Source organism: Phyllostomus hastatus, unplaced genomic scaffold, assembly GCF_019186645.2.
Source record: "Phyllostomus hastatus isolate PE091 unplaced genomic scaffold, TTU_PhHast_1.1 phas_contig_5, whole genome shotgun sequence".
NCBI classification, from domain to species: Eukaryota; Metazoa; Chordata; class Mammalia; order Chiroptera; family Phyllostomidae; genus Phyllostomus; species Phyllostomus hastatus.
Genome location: NW_025333897.1, coordinates 2,712,375 through 2,725,489, shown reverse-complemented (window position 1 = coordinate 2,725,489; position 13,115 = coordinate 2,712,375). Strand labels below are relative to the sequence as shown.

Here is a 13,115-nt window from a genome sequence, read left to right as displayed (position 1 = left end):
GCTGAGAGGGAACTGGGGTGCAACATGTACTTCAAGGGGGTCTGCACATGAACTCCTGGGTGTCACCTGGAGCAAGGGATTGTTGGCCAAGCCTCAGGGGTCACCTGGAAATCTGGGGCACCCAAGGATTGGGGACATCTGATGCCAGAAATGGGAGTTCAGTCCCTCCAGATACCGCAGTCTGGGGCCCTGGGGACCAGGGGTTTGTATTAGCCAGCCCCCAGCCCTGCTCCCTGTTCTTGCCCCAAGCAGATGATCTAATGATCGTCGCTTTACCTGCCTGACTCCCCCAGATCTGCCAGGGTGGGAGGGGTACAGGGATGTGGCTCATCCATCCCTTTATTCATCCAGCACATACTTACTGGGTGCCCCCCATGGAGGAGGCGCGGTGTACAAGGCCCTCACCAGAAAGCCTTCAGTCTAGCCTCGGATCCCTTCCCCATGCCCCAGGAGCTCTGACACTGAAGGGAGTTGCAGAAGGGAGGGCCAGGCTCAGAGGGCAGCACCACCCGCGTGAGCGTACGGGAGGCTGTTCATGGTCCTTCCCGATCGCCCTGCCTGGTTCATCGCAGCACACCAGTGTTCTGAATGCGGTGCTTCCCAATCTTTCTGAGTGTGCTAAGTCGTGTGCAGCACAGCTTTCCCCGATCCAAACAAATTTGGATTCCAGAGATACGTCTGCCCAAGGGCTTTGGCTGAAGGGCTGTGTCTTGTATTGTCTAGATGGAGTCTCTTGGACGCACAGAGGGTGGGATGGAGGAGGCTCTGGGACGTTTTTGAGGGGGTCTGTCTCCACTTGAAATCTTCTCTTGGCTCCCCATTGCCATAGTGTCTGGATCCATACTCCTGGCTGGTGTTGTGGGGCTCAACCTCGGTACCCTCCTTGAGACCCTTCATCCAGCAGACTCTCCCTCCTCGGGGCGTTCCACGTGTCTGTTCCCTGCGCCCGCCATGCTCTTTTCCCAGCCTTGTTCTTGATGACTCCCACTTCTCTTAAGGGCTTTGCTCAGTTACCGCTCTTTCCTGGACGTCTGCCCCAACCCCAGGCTGGGTCATCTCCCTGCTTACGCTCCAGAGCACCAGCTCACTCCTCACTGTCATTCCACAGTGCTGAGGCCAGGCTCTGCTCTAGGTGCTGGGCGCACCGTGCGTGATGAGCACGTCAGGGAACAGTCCCACCCCAGCGGAGCTGAGTTTTAGTGGGAGCTCCCAAAGCATCCCTAAGCTTCCATCTGTGTCTCCTTCCTTTGTCTCTCATCCTTGCTACCCCGTTGCCTAAGGCAGGGCTAGCACATGGGTGGCATCCAGCACAGCCTGAACAAAAGGTAGAAGGTGAGGGGGGGCCACGGCAGAGGCAGCATGCGCAGAGAACACAGAAAGACAGACGTAAATGCCTCTGACCGGTCCTGCCTCATCCTTTCCTTTTCATCTCAGCTCAGACGCTGCCACCTCTAGGACATCCTCCCTCCCCACCAAAATGAGTCAGGCACCTCCTCTCAGCCCCCACCACAACTTGGATTGGTCCCATCCCATTCCTGATCCCTCTGCCTTGTTTCCCCGTCACAGTCCCACCCACTCTAGGCTGTCACTATGTGGGAATGGGTCTGTCTCCCTCACTGGACTGGGGTCTCCCTCACTGGACTGGGGTCTCCCTCACTGGACTGGGGCCTCCCTAAGAGCAAGACATAGGTCACTGTGGTGACCCCAGCCCAGGACTCTGTCTCACACAACACACACATACACCTCTGTTTGCCCATATGACGCTCTCCACCCTCCTGAGCCAGGGAGAGTCCCATCTGGCCCTGGCATGGCCGGGGTCCCTGGGCCTCGCCACTTCCCCCAACCCTGCTCAAGAGCCCTTTCCAAGACACATCCACCCTGGCTGAAGAAATGTGGTTGGCCTGGCCCAGGCCTCACCAGTGAAGGACCTCCACCAGCTCAGCAGTGACGTGCCAGCAGGCTGGCAGTGCAGAGCGTGGTGCTCAAGGGCTCAGCTTGCTTCCTGACCTTTGTCGTTGCCCTGAGCATTCATTCAGCAAATGCTTACTAGGTCCGCTTTCCCCAGAGCCGGGTGCCCTGGAGTCCCCACTCACAGAAGTAACCTCTCTGTGCCTCAGTTCCTGTGATAGTAATATGTGGATAACAGTGGCGCCCACTTCATTGCGTTAATCTGAGAATCAAAGTGGTTAATTCGTGGGAAACACTGGTGCGATGCCTAGCACATGGTAGATACTGAAAAACCAAGCGCTGTTCATCGTCTTTGTTGTTAGTATTCCGTCACCTGGAGCAGGTACTGGGATGGGCCACAAGTCCGGCTGGTGCCTGTGCGCTGGAGAGCAGGGCTGGAGCGGTGTCAGCAGGGCCTTCCGAGCACGAGGCCGGGGGGACTGGGCTGGGAGCGGGGTCCGCACCAGACCACTGGGGAGTATAACTGTGGGCAAGGCAGCTTCCTGCTGCCCGCCTGCGTGTCCCCTGTTCAGCACTGGGGTCATCACGGCACCTTCCTCCTGGCGGATTGGAGGTGAGGCTGTGAGATGAACCCTGTAGCACCTCAGCAAGAGGATGCATTCGGGGACGCAGCAGCCCTGGTTCAGCCAGGCCTGGCCTTTCCTGCCTGAGTCACCTTGTGACCTGCCTGTACCTGCCATCCTGCCCTGTCCCTTAATGGCCCGTGAGGCATCAGTGAGTTGGGCCCCAGGGCCTAGCCTGGCACGAGGGGACTCACTCAGTGGCTGTAGCAGACTTAGCTGCTGACGAGACCCTTGTGCTATCTGGCACGTCCAGTACCCTGAGACCTCGGGCCGTCTCCTCTGCCTGAACCCACCAGGTCTCCCCACAGTGACCCTGTCGCAGTGAACACTGCCCAGACACCGACAACCCAGTTGTATCTGCATCCAGCCCCCACTCCACACTCCCGTGGGGGTCTAATGGCGGCTCACACTCAGCTCCCCCCGATCCCACCCCCAGCCTTCCCCACCGCAGCGCCAGCCCCGGGGTCCTGATGTCACCCTGGCTTCTCCGTCTCACACCCACATCCACTTTCGGGAAATAAGCTGGCTCCACCTACAGAGTAGGACCAGGATCTACCCGCTTGTCCCTCCACCGCCCACCTGGTCCTGTCCACCTCGCCTACCTCCTGGACCATTGCAGCAGCCTCCTCACTGCTTCCCTGCCCCCCACGGGCCCTCCACCGTCTGTCCCCCAAACAAAGCCAGAGCGACCCTGTGAACAACTGCATCAGGTCCCGCCCCTCGCTGCTCGGAGGCCTCCTGTGGCTGTGTCTCGCTTGGGAAGAGACAAGTCCTCGTTGTGGCCCACGAGGCCCCACACAGTCTAACCCGGTCACCTCCTGGCCTCACCTCCCACTACTCTCTTCCTCTGACCTGGCCACGCGCCACCTCGGTGTGCCTCAAACATGCAGGCTTCTTCCTGCCTGGGGGCACTTGCGCTAGCTGTTGCATCTGCCTGGATGCTCTTCCCCCGACTGATCCCGGGGCTCCGTCCTCCGCCCCCAGAGCTGTGTGCAGACACCATCTCGGCGAGGCCTCCCTAGCACCCCGTTTAAAATCACGCCCACATAACTATCCAGCCCTCCCACCCTTCCCTCCCTGCTAGATGTTTCCCTGGCACTGGTCATCTGATAAGTATGGCATTTCTTTAGTTGTATATTAATGTTATAACAACTACATGATGTTACATCATTCTATATAAAATACAACAAAATGTACTAATGTGTTTCTTTCACGTTGTCATTCTCACCCACCTCCCTGCCTGTGCTGTCCCCACCCAGCCACCATCTCAGCCTCCGAGCTCTCACTGGCTGACGGGCGGGACCGGCCGCTGCGACGCCTCGACCCCGGGATGATGCCACTGCCCGACACAGCTGCGGGCCTCGAGTGGTCCAGCCTGGTGAACGCAGCCAAGGCGTACGAAGGTGAATGCCCTTCGCCCAGCCACGCCAGCTCCCGCCAGCTTCTGTGCCTCACAGTCAGTGGGGCCCTCGGGGCTTGGAAGGGAGACACACTTGGGTTCTAGAGTCGGGGGCGCGAGGCTCATGTCCTTCCCTGTCTCGCTGCACAGTCCTGGGCATCTTGATCCTCAGTTACCGCGTCTGCGAATCGGGGACGCGACGGCGCCCACGGCCTGTGGCCGCAGTGAGGGCTGCATGAAGCTGGGTGTGAACATGTCAGGCCCAGAGTGAGCCCTCCCCAGACAGTCCCTTCCATTACCACCACAGTTACCACCACAGGGCAAAACCAGAGCAATCCAAAATGTGTCTAGATCTGCTTTGCAAATAGCAGAAAATCCAAAATAACAACTTAAACGTGGCCAGGTTTTGCACAGGTGAAAATCCCTGGGCTGGGCTGCCTGGCACTGGTGTGGCACGTCCCCAGGGGCAGTGGACACAGCCCCTCACCCCCGCAGTGGGCTGCAAGGGTCACGGACACGATGTCCAGCTCTGACCAGCAGGAGAGGGAAGGACACTTCCCAAAGCCACACGCTCCTCCTGTGCTGACTCGTGCTGGCCAGCCCCTCCCACACGACCACACCTGGCTGGCTGGGAGACGAGGCCACGTGCCCAGCTAAAATTTGGGATTTGCTGTCATGGAGAAAGAGGAAACTGGTCAGAAGGGACAGCTGGCAGTCAGTGACGTTTCCTTCCTGTGTGACCTTGGACAGGCCGCTCTACCTTTCTAACCCTTCATGTCCTCATCTCAAGTGGTGCTCGTGGTGATCCCTGACAGGCACGAACGTGTTCTTCTGAGCCACAACTTAGCTCCCCCTCCTCCAAGAAGCCCTCCCTGGCATCCCCTGGTATGGATCAGGTGCCTCCTCAGGGCCCCCACAGCCCTGGCCCCTTGGCCTTGCCCCGCATCCTTGCCCTGACCGCTCTGAGCCGTTGCCATCTAATGATGGGTGTATCTCCCCACATGGACCAGGAGGGCCGGGCCTGGGGCCGTCCGTCACCACTAGGTGCCCAGCACGGACCTAGCACAGATGTGTTAAACCCAATCCGTACCATCACATCCTTCATTTTCCATGTTTGAGCCGGTCCACACCTGGCAGTTGGCCCTAGAGGAAACTTTCTTCCTCATTTGCTTCTATCCATCGCTTCATGCCATCCTGCAGCCTCCTCCAGCCACAGGATGAAGGCAGCCAGGCCTTGAGGGGGAGGGTGGTCATAGCATATGAGGCCCAGCCTCTGGTCTGTCCTAGCCTTCTACTCAAGAACCACTGGGATTGCCCTGGCTGGTGTGGCTCAGTGGATTGAGTGCCAGCCTGCAAACCAAAGGGCTGCGGGCTCGATTCCCAGTCAGGGTACATGCCTGGGTTGCAGGCCAGGTCACCAGTGGGGGCATGCAAGAAGCAACCAGTTGATGTTTCTCTCCTCTTATGCTGCTGATGAATGTGACCCTCTGGAGGCCTGACAAGCTCAGTGGCAGGAAAGGGTTGCTTAGTGGTGCTTCCTGAAGGAGGAGACTCTGCAGCCATGACGACATCACCAGGCATCTCTGAGCCAGAACTTCATCACTTAGTCTGAGGAATGTATTGGATCCCCATTTACAGATGAGGAAACTGAGGCTCAGCTGCCACAATGTCACCTAGCAAAATGGTACACTTTTCAGCTTGTGCAAGTGACTGTATGTCATAAAGATTTTACTTTATTTTTTAGAGAGGGGAAGGGAGGGAAAAAGAGGGAGAGAAACATCAGTGTGTGGTTGCCTCTCACATGCCCCCTACCTACTGGGGACCTGGCCCGAAACCCAGGCATGTGCCCTGACTGGGAATCAAACCAGCGATTCTTTGGTTCGCAGGCTGGCACCCAATCCACTGAGCCACACCAGCCAGGGCTATTTTAAGTAAATTTACAATTTTGTGTTGGGCCACATTCACGGCCATCCTGGGCTGCTTGTGGGCCACAGTTTGGACCCCCTGGCAGGAAATGAGGGGTCGGGTGGAGAAGAAAAGCAAAGCACAGGCAGGAGGGGGAAGCAGAGTTATGCTGAAAGTTGTTGAAGCTGGCAGTGGGTTCCTGAGGAGGCATGGCACTGTTTTCACTGCTTTGGGCAGATGTTCATAGAAAAATATTTTCAGAGAATAGGCATTAAATCCAGGGTAGAAAATAACAGCTCCAAGGGATGTTATTTAGTGAATCAAGGGAATTTCAAGATGACTGACTATTACACAGTCATCTTGTATAAACGCTAGCATTCTCGGGTGTGACAGTGTGTTGTGATGACACGGGAGAATGTCCTTATGTCTGGACAAGCATAATGACCCACGTACAGGGGAAGTACCCAATAGTGGCAGTTTACTCTCAATAGTAGGAAAAGTGTGTGCACACGCAGGGAAGTGGAGAGAGAGGTCGGTGTGGCCGACTCTCCCTGGTTGGTGGATCTGAGGGGAGGGTGTTCAGGTTTTTAGTGCACTTCCTCTCCGAGCAGGAAGCCTCCCGTTGCCCGGAAGCTGCAGGAAGTTGCCCGGAAGCACCTTTGCTCCTCTGCTCCCGGCTGTGCTGTCCCCTCCTGTCACCCACAGGCAGGCCCTCCTGGGCTGCACGCCACCTTGTCTAGCAGCAGTGCCAGGCACAGTGACCTGGCTGTTGTGGTGCACCAGGGCTGTCCCCGGTTCTCGCCATTACGGAGAAGTCCCCCGACAGGCTGTTTGAAATTGCTGGCACTCAGGCCCCACCGCAGAGCGAGTCGCGTGTCCGTGGGGCCCATGAGTGTTTGCTCTCGCTGCCGGTCCCTGTGACTTCTTTCCTCTCATCAGCGTGTGTGATGCTCTGTGTCCCGCATTGCTCCCCGCGGTTGTGGTCTCACCGACGCTCTCACACGTGGGCTATAACGAGCCCTCCTGCACCGTGTGTGACCCGGCTTCACCGCCTCCGCCGTCGGCCGTTTCTTCCACCTTTTATGTGTTGATGAAAGCAGAGAGTGTGCCAGGCTCTGTGTCGGGTTCCTTATTTTCTCACGCTGCAACGTAACTTGTCTCTCTCTCTCCTTTGAATTTTGTCTAAACTGGTCATTTGGTCTGCGGGCTTGCTCAGAATCACAGTGAGTTTTGTGTCCTTATCTGGTCCAGGGTTTTGACAAGAATTCATCCACAGTGCCTCTGGCACTGGGAATGCGCGGAGGTTCGGGCGGGCGTGCACAGGGAGAGGCCTTGTGTGGGGAGGGGCTGGGGGCCCTGCTGACCCCGCTCCCCTCTCTGCCAGTGCAAAGAGCTGTGTCGCTCTTCTCGCTCAACGACCCGGCTCTGAGCCCAGACATGCCGCCTGCACACAGTCCTGTCCACAGCCACCTGAGCCTGGAGAGAGGACCCCCGACCCCCAGGACCACCCCAACCATGAGGTGAGGTTTCCCTTGGAACACCGCGGGGCCTGGCCACCCAACTCCCTGCAGGTGGCGGGCCTGCGCAGCAAGAGAGGAACGCCCTGGTGAGTGACCACCCTGCAGGCCACCGCACCACCCGTCTGCAGTAGTTGGGGAGCACCTCCCGCAGTGAAGAGATGTGGAGGGATCCGTGCTGGGCCCAGCAGCGAGCGTGTGGGAGTCGGCCCTGCCCTCGTGGTGCCATGGGCACGGTGCTGCAGTCTGTGTTCCCACAGTGGTGCACTTCCAGCTTTGACAGATGCCAAGCAGTGCCCCCCCACTGCTCCTGGGCCTCCCCTCTGCATATTCCTAAAGTATGCAAATCTTCCCTGCTGGGGTGGGGGCTGGAGTAATGAGACAGGACCCCTGCCCTCGGGAGGCTTCCCAGGGGAGGGAGAGGATCAGGGACACAGGTCTGTCACTATTGTCATCTCACATGTAGTGTAACATCTCTGACTTCTGTGTCTTGGCAAAAAATTAAAGAGGGAGAGTAAATGGAAATGGTAGGTTTGCAAGTCTGTGGATGTAAACAGTGCATTTCACACTCGTGCACACACAACCCCCCCTCGCCCCTTGCAGGGTTCAGTGTACAACAGCCACGCACTGGACCTTGTGGGCAGTACAGGCGATTCTTCAGGGTAATTCTGACTCTTGCTATTGACCTCACACACTGGCTTCAGGATTTGGCCTCCCCCACACATGGCCGCACAACCTGGCGGTTACAGGTGGTGCCACCGTGGACAGGGTGGACACAGGCTGGGTGTAGAAATGGTAGAACATGTGGACTCTGGGCACTCTCCTGTGTTCCCTTTGCTCCTGAACTGGTAACCTCCCCCACCTTTGTCCAAAGTCCCCTGCAGCTGCAGGTCCCCAGGATCCAGGACCATGGAAGGGGGAGAGGGGTGGGACGGGCAGGAGGGCCGAGTCCTCTCCCTTTACCAGCTAAGACACTGGCCTCCATTCATCTGCTGCAGCCCACCCCACTGCTGCGGCACCCACTAGATATGAGTGTCCCGTGTGCCCAGTGGAGCCCCCTGCAGGAAGGGGCTGCCCTCTCTCCCCTACAGGAGCCAGGCAAGCCCGGGACAAGGGAACCTGCACAAAGAGAGAGCCACAGGCTGGGGTCCTGGGTGCAGCGCCCCTGCCTGAGACTGGGTGTCCCCTCTTCCGGAGGATAACGACCCAGGGACCTCCCAGGCTGCGCTGGACCTGAGCTCCGTGAGGCCGAGGCCGAGTGCAGCGTAGGCTGAGCTCCCAGTGACAGTGGGCCGTCATTGTCCCCAACCCCAGTTTTAGTGCCATCCACTCAGGTGTCTCGCGTGCTGGAACAGTGCCTAGGCCTGCCGGGAGTCTGCGGGGCGGGTTCCTAGCCTTGTGCCACATGAAGGGGTCACACACGGGAGGACTGTCCCCCGAGGCACACACACGGTCCGCCCTCTGTGGAAGGCTCACTTCAGGGCAGGCAGTACGCACAGCCTCCCGCCCCACCCGAAGCGCTCGTGCCCCCATGCTTGGAGGGGCCAGAGGGGGGCTGGCTGCTGGCTTCCCCCCAGACCTCCTCCTCCAGGCCCTCTCGGGTCTCCAGCAGGGAAAAACTCCCCAGAACCTCAGGAGTGAGGGGGCCTGACCCTGTCCCCTGTCTTTCCAGCGAGGAGCCGCCCCTCGATCTGACAGGCAAGGTGTACCAGCTGGAAGCAATGCTGAAACAGCTGCACACAGACCTCCAAAAGGTAAGCGTTCTCCTATGCCACTTCCTAGACGCCTGGGGGCCAGCAAGGCGGAGGCACCTGTCCCTCACCCCTTCAGTTCTGGGAGAAGCACCCAGCTTTCAATGTAGCCATGAGTAAAGGCTGGTGAACTCACTGAGAGACTCACACATTCTTGGAGGAAGAATAAATTGGCCTAACCTTTTAGGGGGCAGTTGGACAATATTTATCAAAAATGTAATTACGTACCCCGTCGACCCAGCAATTCCACCCGTGGGAATTTGTCCAGCAGAGTCTCCCGCACGGGCACAGAGGGATCCGTGAGCACAGGTGTTCATGCTGCACCGTGGGCCAAACAAAAAATCAGAGTGCTCCCATCACCACATCACAGGACGGTGGTGACGGGAATGACAGGCCACGGGGCAGCAGGACACTCTGCAGCCAGTTAAAATAACCACGGAAATCTATGTGCTTGTTAACGTACAAAAGAAGTCCAGTAACTTAAGTCACAAACTGAGCAAGCTACAGAGCTGTTTTCCAGAACTTCGTCATGCTTTTAAAAAATGTTCAACATCCGTGGGTCAGAGGGCTGCCTAGAAGGCAACAGTCTGAATTGTTGGCTATATTTGTCTCCAGGGTGGAAAAGTGAGGGGAAATAAGAGCAGAGGAGACTTTTTCCTGTCCCATTACATACTTCTGGGTAAATGGCAGCATACAATGTGAGTCTCCGGCACAGCGATCACAGGGCCCAGGTTCAGATCCCACCCCAGAGCCACAGGCTGGGGCGGCCCTGGACGAGCCAGCACCTGCAGGTGCCACGCTGTCCTGGGGGTGGGGGGTGGTGGCTGAGGAGCGGGGGTGGAGCCCCGCAGGCAGCCCTGCACTCCCCTGTCAGCTCTCCGCTTGCTGTCTGGGCTGGGTTTCCCAAAGACCTGGGGTGGCTGAGGGCGAATGAGGTGATGATAATTACAGTGATGTTAGTCAAACCATCACCCACGTCAAGCTATGATGTAGAAGCTTGACAGGTGTGACCTCGGGGAAACCCCTCAGCTACCCCTTTCAGAGTCAAGGCAGCTGTGTCCCAGGGATGAAGTGGCTTGCCTGGGCTAACCTGTCGGGCAGCAGAGTTGGGCTTTGCACTCTGGTAGCCCAGCTCTGCACCGCAGCCGAGCCAGGGCCCATGGGCCCCAGGCCGCACTTGGCTGATGCCTGGACCCCGACCTGCAGGAGAAGCAGGACAAGGCGGTGCTGCAGTCGGAGGTGGCCAGCCTGCGGCAGAACAACCAGCGGCTGCAGGAGGAGTCACAGGCCGCCAGCGAGCAGCTGCGAAAGTTCGCGGAGATCTTCTGCCGGGAGAAGAAGGAGCTGTGAGGCAGAGAGGCTGCTGCGCCCGCCCCTCTGCCTGGGCAGCAGTGGGGCTGGGGGGCGGGGCAGGTGCTCCCGCTATCCTGTCTCCCTTTGCTCAGCTACCGGGGTGGCAGGCGTGACCAGGGTAATCCAGCCAGGGCCCCACGGCACTCCCCATGGACACGAACACCTGAGGGACGCCTCTCCAGGATTGTGAGCTGGGGTCTGCTCTTGGTCCTCCAGCCCCAATGGGCCACAGGGTCTCAGGCCTTCCTCTGAACGGCTTATCTCTGGTCCCTGGGGCCTGGGCCCTGTCCACCCTGCTCCTAGGGGCCCATCCTGCTGGGCCCTACTTAGCCTCTTCCTAGGACCAAGCCATCAGAAGCTGTAAAAAGGAGAGAGGGAGGGCAGGAGTGAGTCTCCAAACCCCAATGCAGCAGGAGCTCACAAACCAAGTTTCTTCACCACGTACAAGAGCTGGGACCTGTGGGGCCCAGCCACCTGCATGAGAAATCAGTGTGAAAACGGCCCATTCTTCCTACCCACCCCCTGCGCCCCGCCCCGGAGAGGTCAGGGCCCGTGTGCAAACAGGCCAGGGCTCTCGGTCCTTCATGCACTCGCACCAGGAAGCACGGACATCATCTCCTCCCGACCCTGTATTTCCAAAAAGAGCCAGCAGCACTTTCTTAGAGCTTCAGTTATTTTCCTGGGGGTCCCAGGATGGAGAGGGGAAACCCCAGCATCCCAGAGTCAACTGCTGTAAGGGGAAACTGTGTGCACCACCCCTACAGTTTTCTGTCCGCCTCCCCACCAGCAGAGGCCGCGGCACCCGAGCCCCTCCCCCTCAGGCTCCTGCCCCGCACGGCCCAGCAGCAGAGCCACGGCCTCTTCCAGGCACCAGAAGGGGCTCTTTGGAGCCCCCAGGTCATAGAGCTGGGGAGAAACAGCCTTCATCTCGTCTCTGCTTTAGTTTTCTCTTTGCCCGCCTGGCAGCCCCCAAGGCAGCGGAGACTGGGACACCACTGTGCTCCCGGGGGCCTCTGCTGCGCTGCTGCACGACCCCCGAGAGACGCTGCTTCTCTAAAGGCAATAAGGGGGCAGCTTGCCAGGCAGCAGGCTGGTGTGGTACTACGCTGCTCACCCAGGAAAGTTTCTTTTTTTCCTTTACAAACAAACAAAAAATATATATATATATATTTATTTTTTCATGTAGAGTTGTGCCAGAACAAGTCGTATGGCCACAATTTGTGGATCCCCCACCTCAAGCTGAGGGTCGAGGCCCGTGCCCCATGGGGCGGTGCTCGGCAGGAAGACTCAGAGGGACAGAGTCAGGCTGGGTGGGCGCGACTCCCCTTTCCGGGAAGCACCGCAGCAGGGAGATGGCGGGGCCTGGCCCAGAGCAGCATCCCGGGCCAAGAGCCAGCGCAGGGGGCCCAGTCCTTGTTCAGAGACCCCACTGCCTTCTCTTGGGGGCCAGAAACCTCAGGGAAGGGGGCCCTGGGGACTGCCCAGGGCACAGGCGTTCAGGGAGCAGGAGACAAGGACACGGACCGTGTCCCCTGCAGTCAGCCTCTGGCCCCTGGCGGCACTGCAGCCCTGTGACGAAGCCCGCACACCTGCCACCTCCTCACCCATGCCTGCTGAGCTGCGGGACACGGGGCCGCAGGCGGGCCTGCTGGGTCCTCAGCCCTGGCCAACTACTGTGATGTCTCTGTCCCTCGTCCCCGCCCGCTCTCTGGGCGCGGGCGCGGGCGGGCTCTCCAGGACCACCCTCCCCCGCCAGACCCCAGCCTGGAGCCTGCCCCGCCCCCTGAAGTTGTCGCCACGTCTTCAGATCACTCAAACCGTTTCCGGGACCTGATCGTGTACCTTGAAAAATGTAAATTATGATTTGTGGTTTCGTTTTCTGTTGTTTTTTAAGAATCTCTGCAAAACAAATCTATTTAATATGAAGCTGGCATTCTCTCTGATGGCTAAAGATGGCAACAGGGGTTTTTTCATATGTTGATTTGTTTCATTTGGATTTTTTATTCTTTGTCTTTTTTTTTCTATCCCTGTCTTGAGATTTTTCTGGCATGTTTCCGGAAGTTTCAGAGGAAATAAATGTTTCATAGAAATGGTTTGTGCGTTCACTAGCCGGGCAGCTGGCTGCCTGGAGTCGCCGAGCGCTGTGGCCGGGCGCCAGCCCTCCTCCTGCCCTCTGTGCCCCAACACTCAGCACACACACGTTCCTACCTGGGAACCAGGGAACACCAGCCTTGCAAGATTTGTTTTCCTTGAAACCCAAATGACAGAAATCCACCACTCAGAGTGTAAAGCCCTTCTTAAGTTAGAAAGAGGGAGATTCTACATCAGAAGTCATATTCTGAAGGCCTCAAAGCCAGGCCCAGCCCTCAAAGTTATGTTAGTTTTAGAGCAGTGGTCAACTTTCTAAAGTCTGGAGGTTGAACATAAAGAAAGCCAACTTTCCAGCTTGGTAAATCTGCCCTCCACAGCAAGACTCAGAGCTGAGGGCCTCCTTCAGCTGGGCTGGTGCCCCAGGCCCGCCCTGCCCGGTGCTGGCTTATCCGCACCCCTGCTTCCGGCCGGCCGAAGGAGTAGCCTCCCTCTGCCAAGCGTCTGGTTGGTGGTTGGGGTGGAAAGCTGTCCCTGCTTCCAGGTCTGGGGAGCACAGGGAGTTGGGGGT

General features: G+C 58.2%; 1 protein-coding gene across 10 annotated transcripts in view; it reads left to right on the top strand.

Annotated features, from left to right (window-relative positions):
- The window catches only part of SIPA1L3 (signal induced proliferation associated 1 like 3), a 243,923-nt gene extending 231,377 nt beyond the window's left edge, over positions 1-12,546 (top strand). For all 10 annotated transcript variants that reach the window (XM_045846575.1, XM_045846581.1, XM_045846573.1 and 7 more), the window contains 4 exons: positions 3,791-3,934; positions 7,220-7,355; positions 9,025-9,106; positions 10,310-12,546. In XM_045846575.1, coding sequence (XP_045702531.1) covers positions 3,791-3,934; positions 7,220-7,355; positions 9,025-9,106; positions 10,310-10,453 — 506 coding nt within the window. In that variant the 3' untranslated portion in view covers positions 10,454-12,546. The remainder of the gene's footprint in view (positions 1-3,790; positions 3,935-7,219; positions 7,356-9,024; positions 9,107-10,309) is intronic.
- The last annotated feature ends 569 nt before the right edge of the window (positions 12,547-13,115 follow it).